This window comes from Numenius arquata, chromosome Z (genome assembly GCF_964106895.1).
Source record: "Numenius arquata chromosome Z, bNumArq3.hap1.1, whole genome shotgun sequence".
In the NCBI taxonomy this organism is placed as follows: domain Eukaryota; kingdom Metazoa; phylum Chordata; class Aves; order Charadriiformes; family Scolopacidae; genus Numenius; species Numenius arquata.
The window spans coordinates 31,359,219-31,383,500 of record NC_133616.1 but is presented as its reverse complement, the minus strand read 5'-3'; the positions used below and the strand labels follow the sequence as shown (position 1 = coordinate 31,383,500).

The 24,282-nt window shown below is 34.9% G+C and overlaps 1 protein-coding gene across 3 annotated transcripts in view; it reads left to right on the top strand.

Annotated features, from left to right (window-relative positions):
- BRD10 (bromodomain containing 10) overlaps positions 1 to 24,282 on the top strand; it is a 50,670-nt gene that overhangs the window by 8,452 nt on the left and 17,936 nt on the right. For 2 of the 3 annotated variants that reach the window (XM_074166124.1, XM_074166123.1), the window contains 3 exons: positions 2,421 to 3,856; positions 15,352 to 15,428; positions 20,046 to 20,135. In XM_074166124.1, the coding sequence (XP_074022225.1) occupies positions 2,421 to 3,856; positions 15,352 to 15,428; positions 20,046 to 20,135 (1,603 nt within the window). The remainder of the gene's footprint in view (positions 1 to 2,420; positions 3,857 to 15,351; positions 15,429 to 20,045; positions 20,136 to 24,282) is intronic. The other variant, XM_074166125.1, reaches the window with a different exon arrangement.

The window sequence follows — 24,282 nt, the reverse complement described above, 5'->3', positions numbered from 1 at the left end:
AAATAGCATAATGATTGTCGTTTTATGAAGTATGAGACAGGTGAACCTAGGGTATTATACTTATTTTGAGAATTTTACCTTAATTTAAATTGCTAATTGATGGTAAGTTGAAACTGCTTGCAAAGACAATATTTTTAGATCATCTACAGCCTGTGTTTTTATTTTTCTACAAATGTTCTATGTCACTGTCTATTGATTCATATTTAAGCTTATTTCCATACTATTTTAATAGAGTGCACACCTTTTGGAGGCAGCAGGTTATTTTGGAAGTATGTTTTACAGTTAGGAGGGAGGGGGATTCAGGAGTACTTCAAAATTTATTTTTGAGAATGCGTTTTACTTACTATTATTTCTTCCTCTGCCCCACTTGGAAGTTACTTATTTTTATTTAGCATTTTTACTTTTATTTATTATATTAATGCATGGAAATAGAAAAAAAAGTCAGAAGAGAGAAAAATCTCACTTTACCTATGCAAGTAATATTGTTGAATTTACTGGTTTGTTCACCTAGAATGGCAAATGGGATTTTGTCATTAGACCACATTCATTATGTGTTTAAATTAGTGCTGTAAAAGGGGGTTTTGTCTTTAGATCCCATCCATTATATGGTTAAATTAATGCTACATTGGGATAGTGAAGTTGAGAATTTACTGACCTATTTGCTTTTGCATTTTAATTTTATGTTTTACGTGAATCTGTCTTTCTGCATTTGATAGGTACATAAATAAAAAGAATGCACATATGTGGTATTAAAAATTTCTGTTCAAACTATGGGAACAAGTCACTTGAAATTTGATTTAATTCTATAAGGTAAAGCATTCAGTGGAATCTTACTGTTTTATATGTCATTTTGCATACACAAAGGATGCAAATTTTAAGTTTGTGGTCATGGCATGTTTCTCCTGCATTGATACTAAAAAGTGGGCTAAGCTAGCTTTGTTGCATTTTTTACATTATTGAGATATCTAGTCAATACTTAATGCTTCAAATATACATTCTTCATGCTAGAAGCCACTATTAGCTTCATGTTGTCAAAAGAAAGATTTTAACATAGCATCACTCTGAATTTGGAAAGAATTGATGCTTTGAATGAATACATGGAGTTTATTTGCTACTTGTATATGAAGAAATATAATTGGAGGTTAGCAATCTGGAAATCAGGACATGTAAATTGCAGTAACAAGTCATATTGGTGATATATGCAGGTGCTTGTTTCTAGCAGTGGTCAGTGATAGAAGCTTCAGAGAAAAAGATATGAGAAATTTTGGATGAGCTCTAAAAAAATTCTTATGTAAGTTCAGCTGTATCCTAATCCTGTCTTTTGGAATCTGGTCATGCCTTCAGGCAAAAATGTTAGTTTACCATTGCAACATTAAAGAAAAATCCCTCCTGTTACTACTCCTTGATAATCTTGTGGTTCATGCGGATGTGCTCTTTCTCACTTTGGAACTAAATTAACATATGTTGTATTCTAGTTAAGTTAGATGGTAAGCTACACATGATTGATTGTCTGAAGTGGAAGCATTTCTTCCTCTTAAACTTGTTACCTTTAAATTTCATGATGAATTTACAAATAAAAGTAAATAGAAGTTTCCAGTCTATCATGTTAGTTTTATATATTGCTCTCATGTTTCCGCTTGCTAGTGTTTTGTGTAGACTCCCAGATTTTTCAGAAGTTTTTACAGGCCTCTGATTACTGATAATCGCATTCTCTGAATACCCACTATTTCTGCTCTATCCTTTTTTTAGATAGGGGGACCAGAACTGAATACAGTTTTTCAGGTGAGGGCAAACCATTTATTAATGTAATGAAATTTTATTTCTGGTGTTATTTTCCATCACATTCTTCATGCATCCTGATACTTGTTTCCTTTTTGACCACCATTGCAAACCAACTAGTAACACGCCTATGGGTGGGAGGGAAAATGGCTTTTGTGTGTGAATGAAGCACTTAACAGTTAGGCATGTGTACTGAGGAAGGGAGTTACAAGATAGGTGACACAAGCCACAGGGCAACCATTTGAAAGCAAGACTTATCTGGAATTTGGTTTCAGAGATTTTTATATGGATAGTTTGTTGGAAATACTTAATCCTGCCAAAAAGAGATTGGGGAAGGGAATATTATTTTTTAAAAAAAATCCTAACTACCCAAACTATTGATATCTGCCCAGTTTTTTTTTCTTAACTCTTCCCCTTTTTTAAACTAGTGGTGATAGAAATAAAAGACTATAATTTCCCTTTTTGTTGCAGTGATGTGTTGTGTAATCCAAAGTAAGACAAACTGAATGCAAACTTTATGTACTGTGTTCTTTATTACTTGTAGATGAGTATGTTTGTCATGCTGTAGTTCTGATTCTTTTTCTCCTCAGTTTCTTCTTTTTCACCTGATAACTAAATTTTTGTGAACTTTCTTTTAATAGGCTGAGAGAACAAGAAAGAAAAGAAGCAGAAGAAGCTAGTCAGAAAGAAATAGAAGAGTGGGAAAAGTCACTTTTAGCTCAAGCAGCACCTACAAGGATGGAGACAATGTGGGAGATTCCAGCTATTGGTCATTTCCTTTGTTTAGCACAACAGATCTTAAATTTACCTGAAATAGTATTCTATGAATTGGAACGTTGTCTTCTGATGCCTCAGTGTAATGCTTTTTTATCTAAAATAATGACTTCTTTGTTAAGTCCTCCTCATCGCAGATCTACTTTACATCGCAGGCCTACACTTTCTTACAGGGCTTGGGAAGCAGCATTAAGACAGAAAGTACAACACTGGTATACTGTTGTAGGGCAGACTGACAGTCCTAATAGCTCTGCAGAAAAACTTGGATTGTGTCCCCAGTTTTTCAAAGTCCTTGGAGAAGTTAATCCCTTGGAGGAAAAGTCATTTCATGAGCTACCGTTCTACCAAAAAGTGTGGCTGCTGAAAGGTCTTTGTGATTTTGTGTATGAAACACAAAAGGATGTTCAGGATGCTGTGCTAGGTCAGCCTATCCATGAGTGCAGAGAAGTAATTCTTGGTTATGACTACTTGGAGAATGCATATGTTCATTTTCCACAGTTCTGTGGTGCAGATGTTCGGATTTACAAACAAAAACCTTTTCAGGCTCCTGAATTCCCATCTCCTCCCATCAAAGTTAAAAAAGTGTCACGTATTAAATTGGACAAAGTAAAACACGAATATGTAAGCAAAAGCAATGGGCATGTCAGTTCTGGTGGTAGAGAAGAGCTGCTACATCATTCCAAGACAGAAAAAGAGGAAAGTATGGACTCCATTGTTATCTGTCCAGAAAAAAACCCACATTTAGGTAGCTTTAGAGTCACTACAGAGGAGATTAAGATTAACTGTGAAATCAAGACCTCAAGAGTCTGCAACATCAAAAAAACTGGTTGCTATAAAGAGAACGTGAGGAATTTGACTAGTTCGGGAGAGATTGCTGGTATGGGTGGTCACCCTAGTTCAGGAGAAGTAAGGGCTGTGGAGAATAGACAAGGTTGTGCTGAAATGGCCAGAGTAAAAGCTGAGATCAGTCCATTCAAGGAGAACACACTGAACGCTTGCCAAATGCATGTCAATGGCACTCATTATGACAACCAAGACACAAATTACCATGAATCGGCTAAAGAAGCAATGCTAGAGAACTCACTGCGAAATCATAAGAAACTAAACAAGCTGCAGGCAAAAAAGAAGAAAAAGAAAAAAAAGAAGTTGAAGGATATTCTAAATGAAAATCTACAGAGAAAGCTTGATGACTTGCAAAGAAAGCGTGAGATTCATCTTCATCCGTTCAAATCTTACAAATCTGAGATCCAGAACAAGTTGTTCATAATTAAAAAGAAAGCAAAACACAAGAAGCACAAGTCAGGTAAGCTGCCATTTTCACCTGTAGTAAAAATTAGGAGGATACTGAATTTTTTTTTAATTGTTTTCTTAGCTGCTTAAACTACATTATGTTTTGTGAAACATGACAGCCTTATTGCATTAGACTTTTCTGGTGTTAATTTTAGTGTGAAAGTTTCCCATTCAATAACACAAACATATAAAACAGGCTCATCTGCTGATTAAACCATGATTCATTTGCAGAATGTATCTTTAGAGAACAATTCATTTGAAGAGTGTGTTACAAAAAAAAAATTATGAGAAGGAATCTGACTGGTTAGCATCACAGAGTGTAGCCTGAAGTTGGTTTATGTTGTCTTATGTCATAGCAATTGTGGAAATTTATCTCACCTTTCTGATAATACTACCTTATTCAAATTACAAAGAAACACAGAATACTTTAATTTGATCCTGAGTCTAAAATCATACCTACTGGAACTGTGCAGTCTTAGGTCACCAAACAGTACTGAATTGACTGTGGGCCTGCTCACATTTCTGCTTAGTCCAACAATTGAGATACAGAATTTATGCAGATGGCACTTTTATTATAGATCAAGTAAAGTGTTTCAGGTAAGTGATATACCATCCAAATTTTAGTTAACTCACTGGAAAATTTTGAAACAGTTTTAAATCTATAAAGGTATGAATTCCTTAAGTGAGTTCAAATTAATCAGGTAGTTGTAGTAGTTTCGATGTCACATGAAGCACCATAAAGCTTGATCTGCTATCCTGTTAAGTCATGCTGGATTTTAGCACACTGCTTCAACCATTATGGTTTTTTTAACCCACAGGCTTATTTTCAGAACAGTGTAGATTGGCAGGTAAATACTGGATTTCAGCTGAAAAGCAGAGAGCCAAACCCAAAAATCTGTGTAACAAAACATCTTCTAAAGGCTAAGAGAATTCAGAGGTCTGCTGCCAATGAATTTTAGCTAGAAGTTGAGTGGAAATTTAAAGCTAAGAAAACAAGTAATATTTCTATCCCAAATATTTTTGCTGAACACCCAAAGAACTGTTTTACCATATAAATCACAAACTCCCTCCTCCAGAAAAATTCAATGTACACCTGAACATAAATTTTAACAGTTACAATTCTTATATGTTGTATTTGGCAAAAGTAATGTATCTTGTATTCGCTTTTGTGACTGTTAGCTCTCCAAATGTATCACTGTTTTCATTCTTCTTAAAACCAAACAACAAAAAATGAATAATGAACCAAATTGCAAATTTACTCTTTACTCTCTTTACTTCAGAGAACCATTGGAAGAAAATTGGGGACCAAATGTCCTTTATTATTCTATGACAGTATTTAAAGTAGGTTGCCATCTTCATTGTAACCCTCATTTTACAACACATGCTTAAAAATGGACTTTCCGTGAATTAAGCAATGCTCATAGAACGGCATGTGTCATTTTTAATAGATTCATGTTTTGAAAGACAACTACTCTTAGCAAACAGACTGGCAGTATTTGAAAGTAGCTTTTGAAGTTAATTGATCGAGATGATGTTTACTGTGATAACTGCTTTTCTTACATGTGTTGTAAAAATAACATTCAAAAAAGCTGCCTGTTTGCCTCCATCTTGATACACTTTATAGCATGTTAGCAGATTATTTTTATTCAGTTACAAATTACTTTTTGTTTTAAAGGTGAAAAGAGACAAATTTTGAAGTGCTGTTAGAGGAACTGTAAATACTGGCCTGTGATTTTAAACTTTTTTTTTTAAAGAAATGCATCATGAACAGCTATCATAATGTTTGTATCTATAATAAAAATATGTTCTATAATATAATCTCAGTGAAAATTATTGTGTTTTTAATTTCTAATTTTTAGTCTGTCACATTCCAGAAATTTTGGTCTTGAGTAGATCCCAGACTAAATCCTGCATTGTTAGTGGAAACCGTAGTCATTACTGTAATATACTTAATTGCATTACCTAAATACAGACAGTTCTTTCGGTTTGAAATTCCTGTCTTTTAATTGACGCAGTGGAGATTCAGCTCATTAACAACATTGGAATCAGAAGAGAACTTTCCTTCAGTCAATTTCCTTTTTGTATCTTGCATGTGGTGCACGGACACTAAAGAGAAAACAGAAACCCCTGGCTTTTCATTATCCCAGTTACCTTACATATATCGACCTATGTAGCTATGATGTGATCTCAATTTCTTGCAATAAGTTTGTTTCGTTTTCTGAAGTGCTAAAACCAGTTTGGCTTTTGTCGTATCTTAATACCAAGGCTCATCTAATGCTGATCTAATACAGGATTATAATGGTGATTATTAATCCAGTTATTGTCCTTCGTGCTTTATGCTGAGGTTTATTGAAATATATTTTAGGACCCAAATATGCATCAGAAGCTTGTTATAAAACAATCTAGTGTTCCATACCACTGAAAACATGGGAGTTAAAACAGTTGTTCTTTCAGTTTTAATTTGTGGTTTTACATGACTGAATATTAAATTCAGCAGCATAATGCCATGTACCTCTGTTTTTTCCAATTCCGTATTGTATCATAAGTAGCTTGACATTATTTGAAGTAATTTAATACAGAAAATAATTAGTCTATAGTTTTGTTAGAATATGTACCAGTAACTGTAGACTAGTACCAGATGCCTTTAATCTTCTGAATTTAGGTTTTAATTATACATATTTTCATCATCAGAGAACACTGCAGGTATACTATTACTCCCTTTCATTGTGAGTTTTGGACAGGAAGAAGTGTCGGTGCAGGTGGAAATCCAGAAAAGAGTAACATTTTCTGTCACACATTCTGTTGGTGTTTGCAAGTTTTGCAACCCTGACTGCGCACACAGAGATGTTGTGTGTCTATTCAATGAGATATTAGGGAAATTCCCCTTCTCCACTTTTACTTTTCCCGTGTATCTTAATTACTAGATCTGGTGGATGTGATAGTCTGTTACTCTCAGATGGTGTGTTTGTTTCGATGCAGATGGAGGGCATAAAACATTCTTTTTCATCTGCAGGTGACAGGCATTGTCCTGGGCATGATATGAATGGTCCTGTTTCTTTTGGTACTTTCTTGTCCCTTTTAATAAGTTGAGACATTTCCCTTCATATTCTGATTACATCATTATTGCAAATTTTGACCTCGCTAGAGAAAATTTTCCTAAAACATTGCAGTATTACAAGAAAGATGCTTTCTATGCTTAAGTGTCCATTAGTCCTATAGCTGTTAGGCTGAAATAGATAGGATTGGGTTGAATTCATGCTAATGCCTTGTTGTTCTATAAGGTTTCATAATGTTTAAGGCTAAGTAATATTTCTTAAAGCTCTTCTGAAATTTTATCTTCTTTTTAAAGATACCCTTACAATGTAGCACAGAGAAAGAGATTTGGTAAAACTTGTGCTGAATACACAAAACCACTTGATTTAAATCTGATTATAGTGATAATTGCTCTTTACAATTTTCTTTAAAAGTACAGGAGGTAGAAGAGAACATCAGGAATGTAAGAGTGAGTACCTTTCCTTGTTTTTTAACAAGGTGATTTTTTTCTCACTATTGGTTCTGTAGGACATCTAAATGTAACTTTGAATCATAATTCATGTTTCCATTGAGACGATTTGCACATTCCTGACTTGCTGTAGCAGTGGTACCCGAAAGATACTATTCGTGAACATAGACTGGCTGTGCAGGCTTTTTAGCTGAAAATTTTTGATAACTGTCGTGAGCAAATCTTCTTGAAGAGCACAGCCATGCCGTGAGCATTGCCATAGTTATGAGGTTTTCTTACAAGCTATGGAAGGGAAGATGTAATCACTTTATTGAATCTGTGTATTTGTGATACAGTGATGTTTATTACTTTGGCAGTGTTCTGTGTCAGTATTTTTGACAGAGTGGTACTGAATATAATGGAAGACGGAATGAGAGTAGTTCTGTAGCAGCTTGCATGCTACACATGCATTTAAAATGTTATTTTATTACTGGAGTTAGATAAATTAGGTTATAAATCCTTGAATTGGACTGTGACTGGTGGCAGGCTTGTTGGATCTGCGCTAAGACAGCTTTGCTGAAATAAATCATGGGGTACAACAAAGATTACAGTGCAAAGCACAGTACAAAGGCATGACAATTCCATGATTGTGTGCTTGGAACTGGGATTGTATGAAATTCGGAACATCCATAGGGTTGAGAAAATAGGAGGGGCCAGAGGCTGCTTGAAATAACTATGATGTGCCTGAAGCAGAGGTTTAAGTAAGTGTAAGTTGAATCTCTTTTATTCCAGTTGGTATAGAAAACACCACTGTAGCACATACCTTTAGAAGAACTTTGCTTGTGCTCTGAAAGATTCATAGCAGTCTATCTGCTTAAAGTCTATTTTACAGTATATTTTATTTCTTTAGAGTACCATTACATTTGGATATGAAATCAAACATTGATTGAATGTGAAGAACTGAATTTAACAGCCTGGCTGCAGCTTTTTAATATCTGGTGTACTGTCCGTGGAAGTTTAATCTTTACTTTTGTCTTCAGAGTTGTAAAAGCTTCCTTATAGTGTTGTCTAGCCTCTAGATGTGGTACAGCCTGTTAACCACTTTTGAAACATTCAATGAGGTATTCTGTCAAGTGTAACAGTATACTCAATGCGTTAAGCTGCAGTGTCAATATCTTCAGCAACATGTACCACTGAGGTTTTGCTGGGTTTACTGACATTTTTACGTGAACCAGCATTATTAATGCACTTGTTCACACCTGCTTTGCTCTTTTGACTATATAAAAGCATATGCTGTGTCAGTGTGGAAGCTTCAAAAGTCTATAGTAATGCTTCATTTTCCAGATTTTTGCACATTATACTTCCTAAAAGAGGAGCTGTTGGTAGCAAGATAGAAGATTAGGAGAATAAAGAGAAAATAAGACATGGTCAGTAGTTGCCAAATCTTTGAAAGGCATGAAATGTGTCTTACAGATTGTGAACAGGAAAATTTAGGCCAGTTTTTCAATTTGAGAACAGTGGAGTTGCTGCTAAAATGTAATGAGAAAACAGGAATTCTTGCAGTTGGGGGGGTGGGGGAAGGAGGCTAGTAAATTTATTGTATCATGGCAAATACTACTGAGTTAGTAGTCAAAGACATCAGTTTCCCCATCTGGGGGAATGAAGGTCCACCGCATATGCGGTAAAATTGTGTCTTCGTTAAAAATTATTATTAAAATCAATTTTTATTAAAAATGGCTCTATGTTGTCACTTTATAATTTGAAGCAATGATTGATGTTACTTTTGTTCTTCAAGGAAGAGCCATGAGAACTCAAATATCATAGTTCATAGCACAAAGTTTTACTAGATCTGTAAAAATATTCCTGTTTTCAAGTCAAAATGATCTATGTTATGATAACTTATAAATGAGTTGTATTTTCCTTGCTGGGGTAATTTACAAATGGCTTAGTGTTTTATTTGTATACATATCTATGCCTCTGAAAAAGGACGAGAAGAGATCTGAAATAACACTTATTTATTCTCCCTTCTTCATCCTCAAACGGCAAGACCAACTTGACGTGGCTTCTGTTTCAGTTGTACCAGATTTCCCTAGTGGGTTTTTTGGATGCTCCTAACTAGTGTCCAGGCCCTAGTTTTTATGTTACCTTTTTTAATGCCTGCACATCTATTCAGTGGTAACATCTGTGGAATTTGTTTTGGCTTGAAAGGAAAACCTAGGGCAGCGAGACATCTTCTGCACCTACTGAACTTAAATAACATCTAAGAATTTTCTCAGAGCTGGCTAAGGGCTCTTGGCTAGTAAAATACTCATTTCCAGTGAATTTTTGAACAGAAGTGTTCCAGCAGTGATGTTATTTAACAGGAATAAATGTGAAAGATCTGTAGATCTGAATTTGTTTTTTACTTTCAGCAATGAGTTTGTTTAACAAATTATGTAATGACAATTATAAATCCATAGAAGGAAAATTGATTAAAAAAAAATCTCTTAAGTATAAGGCAAAAGTATAAAATAATCCAATCTCTGGGAACTGAGATTAGAACAGATGATTACTCAAAACAGTATTAATTCAGGGAAGTCATATTTCTTCCACTCCACCTATTATGATCACCATTCATTTAGCATCACAAATTAAAAAGAGGTAGTGTAAAAACTGTTCACCTTTGAATTATTTATTTTGGTTTAGGTTTGGTTTTTTTATATAAAGTACTGTCTTTACTCTGAGATTGAGTCATACATGAAAGCTGGAATACACTGTTTCAAGCAGCACAAATATTTCAGTGCTTTCCAGTACAATGTTCACTTACTTTGGAATCAGCTTTTCGCAGAGTAGCATTTGTTTGACATGCACTTTAGTGCTTTCACTAACCTCTGCTATTGTCTGATACTAATACTCACTACACAGAGTTCTGTCCTCATCATTCTTCAAGGACCAAATATTGTCTGGGTGAACAGGGCAGTATCCAAGTTAATGTTACTTTTATCTGCTTAACACAGTTTCCAGATTTTTTGACAGATGAGTAAGGGCTTGCTTAATTAAGTTTAAAGTGGAAAACCTGTATTTTACTGCACTGTCCTTTACTGCAGATTTTAGCATTTTGACAGTGTTTGTGTTTTAATTTAATATCCAAGTGGTTTGTTTCAAGCAGGTAAAGTCAGGAAATGTGCAAATTGAGCTTTTGGGCTCTGATGCTACCAGCTCTAGGTACACATTGGTAGCGTGTTATTGCAGAGAAATATTACCTCAAATCAATAGAGAGTTTTGTTTTAAATCCACACATAAGTGGTTTATAGTTCAATTTTGGATAAGATTTGTTGTAATTTGCTTGAAGAATAAAGTGATTGTGTATTTTCCCTTTATTCTCTGGTAGAGAATGAAAAGGACTCTTTTTATTTGTTGCACAGTCCTGATTCATCCACTGAACGTGGAAGGGCTCTAGCCTTGGGTGTCTGTAGTTGTCCCCTGCCTGATCTCAGGAATGGTTCAGCTCTCAGTCAGAATTGTGGAGGTGGTATGATAAGAGCTGTTCCTCTCCTGCAGCATGGGAGGGGAAAAGAGATGATAGTTACAACTTCTGTCCAAGGTAAGATGTCTCGTAGTCTCTTCCCCTCTGAACTGAAGCCCACCTGAAATGTTGAACCTGTTGGAAAAGGCAGTGTGAAGATGTAAGGAGTAATTGTGACACAGTAAAATCATGTTAGTGGGTGAATGTAAGGTTATGCAAGAGTAATATAGGCTCACATTTCCTGGCTTTAGAACAGTTCCATTTGCAGTAAAGTAAGTTTTTTTAATATAGTTTTAATGTGTATATATTTGAATACAAACCAGGTTTTTTAATTCAGTAATGTTATTTTATAATTCTGGCAAGGGGGAATAAAGCGCTTTTTTTTTTTTTTTTCTCCAAAGAAGTCTTGGGTATATGTGAAATCAAACTTTATATCAAAAATAAGTAAAACTTTAATCTTTATTACAGTATTGCCCTATAGTGGAAACAGGAGTAAGAATAAATCAATATTTATTTATCAATATTTATAAAACATTTATCAAATACTTGTCCAAGTAAGTATTTCTCTACTCAAAAAACAATTTATTGTAGCTGTTGCTAGATAGGATGGCCACTGTTAATGCCTCAAGATGATACGTATAACTACAGCTTTTATGTAGTCACAGCTATTGAAGAAAGGCTCTCCAGCTATTTCAAAGTCATGATTTTCTTTGGACTTCTTGTTTTGATGAAGAGTGTTTTTTTTTCATTTTATTCTTACATGTTTAGGGAGAAGTATAAAGAAAATGATTGGACAAAAGCATTATGTGAAATGCAGCCTGAGTTGTTGATTCCTATGTATTTGTTACTAATCTGTGTACTGTGCAAGCCAGTCTTTAAAAGAGTCACAGAGCCATGAAAAAGCTGGTTGGAAGGAACTCTGGAGGCCACCTGGTCTGATTCCTTGTTATGGAATCACAGAATCACCGAATGATATGGGGTTGGAAGGGACCTCTGGAGATCATCTAGTCCAACCCCGCTGCCAAAGCAGGTCCACCTAGAGCAGGTTGCACAAGAATGTGTCCAGGTGGGTTTTGAATGTCTCCAGAGATGGAGACTCCGCCATCTCTCTGGGCAACCTGTCCTAGTGCTCTGCCACCCTCAAAGTAAAGAAGTTCCTCTTCATGTTTAGATGGAACTTCCTATGTCCAAGTTTGTGCCCATTCCCTCTTGTCCTGTCACTGGACACCACTGAAAAAAGACTGGCCCCACCTTCTTGACACCCACGCTTTAAGTATTTATAGATGTTGATCAGAACCCCCCTCAGTCTTCTCTTCTCCAGACTAAAAAGACCCAAGTCCCTCAGCTTTTCCTCATAAGAGAGATACGCCTAATCATCTTTGTAGCCCTCTGCTGTACCCTCTCCAGCAGTTCCCTGACCTTCTTGAACTGGGGAGCCCAGAGCTGGACACAGTACTCCAGATGGGGCCTTCTTGGCCACAAGGGCACATTGTTGGCTCAAAATACGTTTAGCTGCTGTCAGAAACATTACTTTATCTGCTGAAGTAAGTAATTTAATCCATTTTAAATAGTCTCTTTACCTAGGATTATGAGCAAAGGAGCTTTAGCAGACCTCAGTGGAATGGTTTGAGAAGTTGCCACTCACATTTGATGTCTGCTCAACCCCTCAATGATTTTACGCTCCATACAGAATCTATGCCCACCTCAGCCTGGCAGTTGAAGCGAAGTGGCTGCTCTGTGGTGGCATAGCTGAGGTGTTCACGTGGTTATGCTACATGTGACAGGGCCAGTAGCAGGTAGCTGGTAGAATGGTACCTTTACCATTACTGCTGTTTTTGTTGAATGTGTCAGTTTATGGTCTGAGTATCTAAGCTAGCAGATCTCAATGGATTTTTATCATGGAAATCTGATCCTTGGTTAATTTTATCCAAAGATTTGACCACCTAAAGAAAAGTGAATAGGAATATTTTTAAGTGCAAAAGTCAGTTTGGAAACTGGACACAGGTGCAGCTGCATGGTCTCAGGAATACTAAATAGAAGTTTTCCTTTATCATCTTTGGGTTTTTTTTCCTTGAAAAGCTGTTAAAGAAAATCTTTCTTTTAAAACCTGGCAAATGAGAAATATTATTTTCAGAAAACCAGAGAGAACTTTTTTTTTTAAAAGAGAGATTATCAGAACTATTGGTATAACTTCTTTTGAATTTCAGTTTAGTATAAGGATGTTCTTAAGGTAGAAGATGAGTTTGCCAAGGTTAGTTTGCTGCATATATTAATTCTCTCCCATTGTGCAAATGTCTGTCGTGTTTTCTTATTTTTTGGTATGTGATGTGTGACCGCACCATAGGCCATCTGGTGTATATAGTCACAAAGTGGGAAGGAGACTGTGGTGCTGCTCTGTGCAGATACATTCTTAGTTCATGGCAGATGTTAGCCTAGGAGTTGTGTCTTAGAGTATGTTCCATACTATGTATAGTATATGTATGTTCTAGTAGGTATGCTTTATGATAACCCAGATGTCATACTCTATTTTCAAAGACAATTTTTTCCTTGATTCAGTTTACACAGAAGGTAAAGCTTACTTTCCTTGTGCTTCTAATCAGGATATTTTCTAATTCTTGTTCTGCCTGTTATCCCGTATCTTCCCTGCTGCATGCTTTTCAGATGCTGCTGCAAAGGAAGAAATATTTACTTTCTTTTTTTGATAATTAATTTTAATTCTTCCTAACAATTTTTCCCCCCTTTTCAAAAGGAAATATTGGGGAAAATAGTATATATCTGTTAACTCTGTTGGTTTTTTGAAGTACACTGCATCATACAGCAGCTCATGCTGATGCTGAAAATATTCAAGTAAATATTTGCTGAAAAGTATGTTGACAATATTGAAATAAAATTAAAATACTCAATCATATTGAAATATTTTTTCCTGTAAAGAAGAAAGACAGCCTGGCTGTCCCATGTTTTTATCCCTTCATGTTCTTCCCAGATAACATTATTTTACAGGGCTATAACAAGGAACCACTATATGAACAGACTTCTTTTTGAGTCAGTTTGTCAAAAAGGCTTGTACTAGATGTCTTCTTTAGTTCATTAAATGGACAGCACTGCTCTCAGCAGAAGCAATTATGTTTTCAAGGCAAGCTGGATTCATAAAATGTATAACAAAAATGCTGACTTTTCTGCCCATTGTCAAAAACATTTGGGTCACTGTGCTAATAAATATGCTTCTCTATTCTATCACTTGTTCTGTAATGTGAAATCTGTCAGTGTTTATTTTTGGAGATTAAGGTCTCTTTAAATTTTGTTACATGTTCAGTATGTGGAGTTTCAAATCTAGATCCTTCAAGCCCTGTGCTCTCTCTTTGTAAGTGTGTTTTATTTCAGATTTAGGTAAGATGTTCAGGAAACTCAGTGTAATAAACTGAAATTAGGATAGTGTAATAAACTGAAAATATAGATACCTAGGCATCTATGAATAGTTGTATGTGTATGTATGTACTCATTTGCACACACAAGCAAGCACTATTGGGAATAAATTAAATGCAATTCCTGCCAATATTATTGTTAATATAGATATACAACCTGCCTGTGTTTGTGTTATTACCATGTGCTGGTAATGATTCTATTTGACAACGAATTCCACATACTATGTGTGATTTTTTTGTTTGTTGTTGGTGTTTTTTTTTTTAATGTGAGCACAGCAGTAATCTTGGAATGATGGTTTTGGTCTGAATGAATAGGTCAAAAGTGGACTTGTTTCAATTGACCATGTGAATGTAGAAGTAATAACCTTATAAGAAACTCCATTATCTGTCTTGGTGACATAACTACTTCATCTGGGAAATGTATGTGACTTGTGAATCCTGATACTATAGGCAGTAAAGCACTTGCCTTACCTTCAAGGAGGTTTTTAGTTATGTACATCCATATAGCACAGTTAGGTGTGAAGGCCATTATCAGAAGTTGTTTGCTTTCTTCTAAAATGTTAGGTTTTGCCACAGCCAGAAAAAAGAGATCAATAATCTGATTTCATTGGTAACTGCGGTACGTTCATTTTGACGATTTCAAGATGCTGCTTGTGCTTTGAGGGTATTTTTTACTGTCAGATACAGAGGTCCCATACCCTAATGTGTGGTTCACTTTACAGTGTCAGAGAGCAAATCTTGCAGGTAAGATGCTATATTTTTTGAGTTTGGATTTCACTCCTTTCAGAAAAGTGCTGTGAATGTTTCTTGTATGACTTAAATGTTTACATAGTATATTACGGGCATTGCAGTGGGTTTGTTCTTTTTTTCTCCTTTTATTTCCCTTTTTTTTTTCCCCCCCCAAAAAGACTGCCCTATACAGATACAGAAACTTAATGTTTGCTTTTGCTGAGTCTAGTTCTGATTCATCGTGTTTATGTGACTTACTGTCAGCCATCTGTTAGTTATAGTTTAACTTTCAAGTCTGTATGTAATTTGGTTTTATTAATGAAGTGTACAACAAACAGCATTATGAAGCTTTTCTCTTTTAATCTTACAAGGAAAAAAATCGGTATCTAAAAAAGCAATCACAAAGAAGAGGAAAGGTGTCACAAAGTCTACCATACCAGAATTTCAGGTAAATTATTTTAATTTTTGTTCTAAGCACTTGAAATCTGAACATCTGTAAAATAAGTTCTTTAATTTCTTATAGATACCTTGGAAATCCTAATCAAAGATTTATTTCCTTCTTCTAGTTCAAAAGGTTAAATCTGATAGTGTTTTTAAAAGTGTGTTTTACCTTTGCTTGGTAGAGAATGCTTTAGTATTTTTTATGTGCAGCTTACACACTGATTAACATTATTGTATAAGATCCCAGATAAATCTGTTACAGGACAAAACCTGAAAAACTAGCAGTTGTTAATGGAATTTTTAAGGTAGATATAATTTTCTGGGATAAGAGTACTTGGATTTCATATGAGGTGTGACAATATGGCCCTTGAATTGAAATCTGGCTTAATTTACTGAAAGACTTGCAAAAAGTTTGTAGGCTCCTGTGCTCATTTTGTTTGCAACTTTTACCCCTTTTCTGCACATGACCTTTAGACCAGAGAGCACTAAGAAAAGAGTGCTAATTATGATAATGTGTCTTTATGGTACTGTAATAGAAGTGTTGAAATGTTAGAGTACTTCAGTTCTAAGTCACAATTTATGTATGCATACCTGCTTGGATTGAAGTTGTCCTTTGGCTATTTTTTTTTTTTTTTTTAAAAGCAGACTGCTATTCTGAGCAATAGACCCACATTATATCATGATTGTTCTGTGAAACTCTCACACTGATTCAGTGTTTTCCATGATGATGATGTGTTTCAGGTGGAGCTAGAAGAATTTCTGGTGATAGAATTGGTTTGTAACAGCCAGTATTGAGAAAAGACTGATATTTAAGCGTACACTGACTTTTTTCTATATTCTAATATTAGTGACTAAAATGTTTCCTAGCAGCTGCATAAAATAGGTCCAGTGCTTAAAAATTTTATTTTTCCCAGAACGTTACCTATATGCCTTGGATGTACATGGTTAGGTTAGAAATATTTTTTTACATTATTAAACTACTGGTTTTAAGTAGTCTGTCTAAAACATTACCTAAAACTTAGCCCAAATTTTTTCTAACCAGGGTAAACTACATGTACCTACCTAGCTGAGTGTAAAATTAATGTTATTACATTTACCTGTTTAAAATATTAATTAAAATGTAACAAAATAATTCTGGCTCTTTGGTCAAAGCTAGGCTTTATGTCTGTTTTACGTGAAGCTTAGATTGATTAGTATGAGCAGTTTCATCTTATTAGGGAACTTTTTAACAATTTAACCTGCCTTTTTCAGGAGGACAGGCAGGACTGGTATTACTGTTAGAAGTATTTGCAAATATTAATACATTTACATTTGGAATACTAGTAAGACTTTTAGAACCTAGTAAAGTATGCTTCAAGATACTCAGCTCCGTATACATGGATGCCAAATTTAATAAAATCATGTAACGGTTTGAAGGTGAAAGTATATTTTTTTAATATTTGGTAAGACAGCTTGAGTGTATACAGGTCATGTGAGGTATGCCAGGGAGAACATAACTGTAAGAATATTGCTATTCATATCTAAACGTCAGTTCTTTTGGAAAGAAAGTAAATAAATGAAAATTTGAAGGATGGTTTATGTGCCTGCATCAGTGATCTGGGGAATTACACTAGGTTTGTATTTATTAATAGGTTGACAGATTAGATTTGTTTTTATAATGATAAACAGTTCATTTATAAATTCTGAGAAATGGGTCTTGGGAGAGTCGCACGTTGGAGTAGAGTTTGGTCCCCATGTCTTTCCCTACAAAAGTCAGGGGAGATTTCCTGTCTTTCCTCCTTGAAGTTCCAGGAGTCAGTGAGGGTCTTTGAGAGATTACTGAGATCGTATCCTAACAGGAAAGTTGAACATCAAATATGAAAATTTACTGGAATACTGAATACCTGAAGCTTCCATTGTATTCAGTTGAAAAACAGGATGCTTGTTGCCTATGAAAATTAACCTCATATGTAGTAAGTACTGTGCCTGATGTGAAAATGTCTGTGTTGTAGTTAGCATGTACATAACTGATTATGTGACTTGTACATTAATGGAGGTATTTACAGCCTGAATCTTTAAGCCACCACATAGTGTTCTAGAGGACAGGGACTAATCTTTCACTACCTTTGATAAGCCATAAAGGAAACATTTTTTTCTTTTCAGATTCTTTTTCTCCTGATAGGGATTAGAAGGCACTTTCTTCGAGAACAGTACATGAAACTACCAGTGAGCTATCAGAATGTGACAAAATGATGAGATTATAACATTAATACCTTTCTTTTTTCCTTCATGTTAACTTACCTGTTAAAATGTAGAAAACGATTTAGAAAGGCAGTGTTGTTTGCAGAAAATTGAATTATTAAGTTCAGCCAATTAACAACAATGAGCAAAGAGCACTGACACATACATTAGAGTATCATGAGAAATGGCAGCTAGATTCCATATGAAAATGATAATACAAAATACAGTATACTTGTTTTATTACTGCTCTTTTCATCTTTCCTTCAAAATGCTGCCTTCATTCTGTAAGATGGGAAACGTTAACCAAGTGAGAGAAATTTTAGAAATAGCTTATTCCCAATCAGTGTGCCTCTTCAGTACCTCATCTCAAATCCTACTGTGAATGAAGTAGTATGAATTTCTCCTTGAACCTTTTTATAGTGGTTTTCAGTACAGTACTGGAGTATTTCAAATGCTAAATTTATTTTGACGGTAAATACTCTAAGCTGAGCTGCTGTTACCTTCCTTGTTTTACCAGTGAGTAATTGACACACAGATATTAGCCTGAAATGTACACCTCTTCTCATGAAAATTGGGACTTGGAGATTTGATTACTCTTCCCTGTCACCCCAGCCCCAAGACAGCTAAACTTTTTTACATTGTTTTTCCCATTGATGTAGTTTGGATTGATACACACTAACAATTTTGCAAATCATATCCTTGTATCTCAAGTGGTTGTTCTGAAAATGAGAAACAGGACTGGGACCTGTGAAAATTTTGGCTCCATTAATTATCTGATGACATATAGGAACTTTTTATGGTCAAGTCAAAGATAGAGTTGGTATTTCCAGGACAGCATTCAACTAACCATAGTGAAATCATCCTTCTCCTTGCAAACTTGCCTTTCTAAAAGTGAGTTCCTAGAGAGAAATTCACCCACTTATAGCAAATGAAGGCTGTATCTTTCTTTGGTTCATTGTTGTGCTTTATCTTTGATCCATGGTACACTGAATTGAATGTGTCTCAATAGGAGAAAATAAAAGCAGTAATAAAATTTAAAAACTGAATTGTCAGGTATATAGTCAAAGGAGTGGATTAAAATTGCGTCAGGAAAATCTTTACCATGCTTTTATTGACTTTTGTCAAGGGCTTGATGTGACAAACTTTTACTTTCTTGTACCATAATACAGTATCATATATTTCTTTGCAGGACAGATGGAAAAAGAAAAGCCAATATTTGGTTTCCAGTTTACATCTTACATGTTTGGAACTTTAAGAGCAGGACAGACATGCATGTTGAACCCAGTAGAGTTACACGTAGTAATACAATTTTCTGGGTTAAGAGAGAAATCTTTTGCAAGTTTTCTTGCATTCCAATTCCCAGTGCTTTCAAATGTACACAGGTGTTACGAAAATAATGCCATGTATGCGTTTTCTGAAATGAACATCTATGAGTTTTCTGAAATTTATGTATTTTGCTATAAGTGCCAGTTCTGTGTTTTAATAGTAGAACAAAGGGGGTTTTTTAATATGAATTTGCTGCAAATCTAAACTTCATGTGTAACTGAAGTAAAAGTATATTATTGTGAGTTACTGATTTGGGAAAAAAATTAAAAATTAGCAGGTTTATGATTTTAGTAGTTTTGTGTGAGGTTTTTTTTTCTATTTGGATTTGATTTTCTTAAATTATTTCAACATGTTTTCAGCAGTAAGGAAATCATTTCCACTTAAGGGTGTTTGGAAAGAAGCAAGTCTTAAGATACGATAACCTGAAAGAACCTAACAGCTTAATAATATGCATTTTATTAAGGCTTTAATTGCCCTAAGTGATGGTGAGCCAAAACATACAGATTACTTTCGTTTGATGATTTTTTTTCAAGAAAATAGCATCTATATTATGAAAGGAAAAATGTAAAAAGCTATTTTCTAAACATAGGAATAATATAATCCTTTTTCAAACGATAGATAGGCAGGTAAATTTGATAGACGTGGCTAGGTTATCTTTCAGGAATACTCTGTGCAATTGTATAAAATTCTGTTCAGGAAAAAGTTGTAGCAAGTGTAATTATGTTACCACCATAGCATAGACCAAAGCTAGTACACTTTAATTCACCAGGGAGTTGTTTGGTACTCAAACCTGTTCCAACTCATTACTGTACTTAAGACAATTTTGGTATCCACAGAAGTTTTAAGAAAATACTTAAATTTTGAAATGGAAGCTCACAGGCAGAGATATGGTTTATGTCTGAAGAGTGAAGTATTTTCTTACTAGACTTTCTTCCTTTCAAAACGTCCTAAAAATGCTGTAAGAAAATAAAAATCATATGGTGGCACTAAGTAATAATATGTGCTTTTAGATTTTATTTAACTTCATTGAACATCTTCCAAGTCCCACATTACCAAGTCTTGTTCATTTGTTTTTTAGCTTATTTGCACTAATCTTGATGAACTCAGGGAATTAATCACAAAGATTGAGAATGAACTCAAAGATCTGGAGGACATTAAAAAGAAATCGGTATGTGACATTAAAAGCTTTCTCTTGTATGGGTATGAAATGGTGCCAGTTATTTGCTGAGGCCTGTCAACTGAAGATTTTATGCCTGTTTAGTAACTGCATAAAGGGTTATCATAAGGTTGATACCTGGAGACCGTAATCTTAATCTTTTCTGTATATAGTGCTCTGTTGATGATGTTTCTATGATAAGTAAATTCAGTAATTGTTAATACTTTTCACTGCCAAAATAAAATGTGTATAGTGGTAATGCCTTAGAAGGAGTAGTTCATTTCTATTAAACATGGGACCATTCTTCCCTGAGGATAAACTCTTACCCAAGAAGCAATTACAGGGTAGAGTTCTCATATCTGCCTATGCACTGCTGGTTGGATCTTCTTGTGAGCTGACTCTTATGTTGCTTATCAGGGTTCCTAACTACTTTTTGTTGGCAAATAAGTTATTAAAATTGGCTTTGTTTAATTTTTATTCATAGAATCACAGAATCACAGAATATTTTTGGTTGGATGGGACCTTTGAGATCATAGAGTCCAACCATAAAAAAAAAAAAAAACCCAACCACACACACCCAAAAAATCCCAGAACACCAACACAAAAACCGAACCAAACGCCCACAACCACACCCCACCCCACCCACAAACAGACACAACCAACAATCTCGGGCACTAGAGCATGCCCTGAAGTGCCATGTCTACACGTTTCTTAAATACCTCCAGGGATGGCGACTCCACCACCTCCCTGGGCAGGCTGTTCCAGTGCCTGACCACTCTCTCAGTAAACTAATTCTTCCTAATATCTAATCTAAACCTCCCCTGCCGCAACTTCAGACCATTCAAATAGGTTGTGGAAGACAGCATGCTATTTGGCTTTTGATACCAGATTGAGATACAAATTTTACCGATGTAGACTGGATCACAGTCTATGCAGGTGAAAACCTCAAAAGAATAATGGTTAGATTAAGAGAATCCAACATGTTTGATGTTTTGTATGAAGGAGTGATTCTCATCAAGATGGTGGCTGGTTTTAAATATGTAAATAGTATTCATTTAAATCGCCCTCTACAGCCAGCTCTTCTTTTTACTTATTCTTCCTCATTGCAATTTTGTTTATTAAACCTTTGGTGGGCATTTCTGTGGCATTTCTATGAACAGTAGTAGTTAAAATTGTTGCTTTTTCTATACCTTAGAAATTAAAAATTTCTATACCTTAGGAAACACGGCAAATTTCCATGAATGTCTTTAGTCTCATGTGGAAACAATTTATTCTTAATTATTTAAATAGGGGAGAGAGATACAGTAGGTGAGAGGAAATATAATTTAGGACTCTGAAAGACGAATTCCAGTGCAGACACTTAGCATAATAGTTGTCAAAATATCCAAAGGAATCAAAACAGACAACTTGAAATTATTTTGTAGTTGTGAAATTGCAAGTTGGTTTTATGATAAGGTTGTCAGGAGATTATCAGAAAGCCTATGTCAACGATAGAAGAAAATGCTGAAAATGAGAGTACACGAGTGTATCAATAATCTTAGTATAGGTGAGACTTTTAGTCTACTAGTGAAACTATACCAACAAGACTTCTTCAAGGGTAGACAAATGCTAAATATGTCATAATTGCTCTTTGAACTGAAATCTGATAATGTCATTATGTAAATAAGTTGCATGACTTCAGCAGGAATACTATGTTTAGTTCTAATCGCACTGTCTTAAAAAAACCAAACGCTTAAGTAGAGGGGAGTTAGGATACAACTCATTCAACATTCAGAAGTTCTGAGGTAAGGACAATCTTTCTGTGTGCTTGTATAAATCTATCAGATAATGATTCTGTATCTCTAAACACTTGTCTTGTTAGCAATAAAGAAAAAGGCTAGGGTTAATTTCTGAAGAAGTGATTATAAGGAAACATTAAAGTTAAGTATTGATTTTTAAAAAGTGATTATCAGGCAAATTTGATATTCACTATTTACAAATAGGTGTTAAATTAGATGAATAGTCATTAAACTTGACGTGATAAAATGAGGTTTCACTTTGCAAGGGAAGTAATAAGAATTTCATTTTGATGTCTAACACCATGTGTAATTAGATTAGATGTCTTAAAAACTGGAGAAAGTGCAGTTTTTCATTCTTCAGCTCTGACACAAATGACAGTGGCAGTTTCAGAAGCATGCAAAATAGTTTGTTTCAGCTGAAGTGCTTAATCTATTAAGTAAAAAATTGTCCTAATGTGATGATTTGATGAAATCTGGCCTAATGTGAAAGCATGCTTTAATATAATGGTATTCACTTTGATGCTGTTCATGGACTTGCTTGTTGTGACCCGAAGATGATGGTGTTCATAGTACTAAATCTACACTAACGACCTTTAACCATTCATTCTCTGAATCAATTTTTGTTTGCAATAGTGACCTAGTGAAGCCATATGAATCTTTCTTCATGACTAACCTGCTCAGTAATTCCAGTTTTAGTAGTTGTTAGCACATGCTAGTGAGAGGAACCCTCAAGGCAAGCTTTAAAGCTTATGTTAAGTACTAGCATATATGAAATATACAGCTTGTCTAATTTCTATTAAGACCTTAAAGTATAACCTTTTTCTTAGTCCTAAATGCCCTTTGTTTCCTAAGAGACCATTCTAGAGTACATAAAAGGAATTCCTTCTCCAGAACTTGGAAGTACTGGAGACTTTAACGAAAAGCTGAGCTATAAGACTTCTTTAACATGAGTACACTTACTGTTTTCCCACATTTTTTGTAGGTATTGGACTGGTTGTATCTGACACTTTTCAGAACATCATCTTGAGGCAACAAATGATATGAGAGATTTTTAACCTAAACAAGTTGTTTTTTTTTTTTTTTTTTTTTTTGACAAGTTAAAAGCAAATTAGAACAGGGTTATGCCATGGAAAGCCATGGGTAGTTTCAAGTGTAGTCATTACTACCAGATCAATGAAATAATAAACCTGTTGGAAAGGATTTTCAGTGGTTGATTAAAACAGTTTGGTTCCATACTCTTTTGTACAGCTGTATTGTCTTTTGAATTAACTATGAGTAATATTTTTCCATTTAAAACTTCTTGCAGTATTACTTGATTAATTGTGAGTTTGTAACAATGATATTGGCCTTAGCGCGAGTTTGTCATAACTGTTTAGGGAGGAAAATGAAATTTTACCTAAGTTCTTTAATTTTAAACAGAAATTCAACTCAGTATTATCTCTTCTGGGATTGCTTCACTCTTGAACTCTAGCCACAGTTCTGAATCAAGGCTGCAACTTCACATGTGCTTTCAACTGACATAAGCCAAAACTGCAGCCAAATAAATAGTTCCTGCTCTCTGTGTCTTTAACAGCTTATATTATCTGTGCTAATATTAACTTCTCCCATTTGTGGCAGATTGTACGTGGTATTACAATAAGCAGTGCTCTAAAAGGTCTATCCCTTTAGCTACTAAACAGTTCCTCTGCTTACCACCTACTACATTTCAAGAGGGAGAAGAGTGAATAAGTTAGTCGGATTTACTATTTATTTTAGTGCCTGACTAGATGTCAGAAAGTGGGAGATGCGGAAAGCAGACTTGAAGGACTACAGTCTAATGCTGTGTGCATTTTCTAGTGAAGGAATGTCTAAGCTAGAATGTCTTCTAGCTTTGGTATGGTCCTTAGGATGTGTGAAGTGACATCCTTTCACTTTAAAGGAGTGTGACTGAAAAGTAGAGTAAAAATGGAATTAGTAGAAAAAAACCCAACAGAATTTACACTAACACAAATGAGATTCTAGTAAAAATTCTATCTATTTTGTTGCTAATACATAGATAGATGTGGGGAACTTACAAGCAGTCAGTAGGCAATTATAAATCTGAAGTAAAACATACTGGCTAAAATTATCTTGAGATTCTACTACATTTTTACCTCATTTGCTGAAAATGTACACTGTATATATAAGCATGGCAGTTCAGTTGAATGTGAGCTCTTAGAAATTTGCTATAACTAGCAAATTGATCAAGACCTGCAAAGTAGCCTAATTCCACTTAAAAATCTACTTGCAGTGGTTTTGATGAAAAAATAATTTTGACAAATATATGTGGTAGTGAAGCATTTTGCCAATATGTATAGGATAACATAAAGGCTTCTGTCTAATATATGGCATTTCTTTTATGA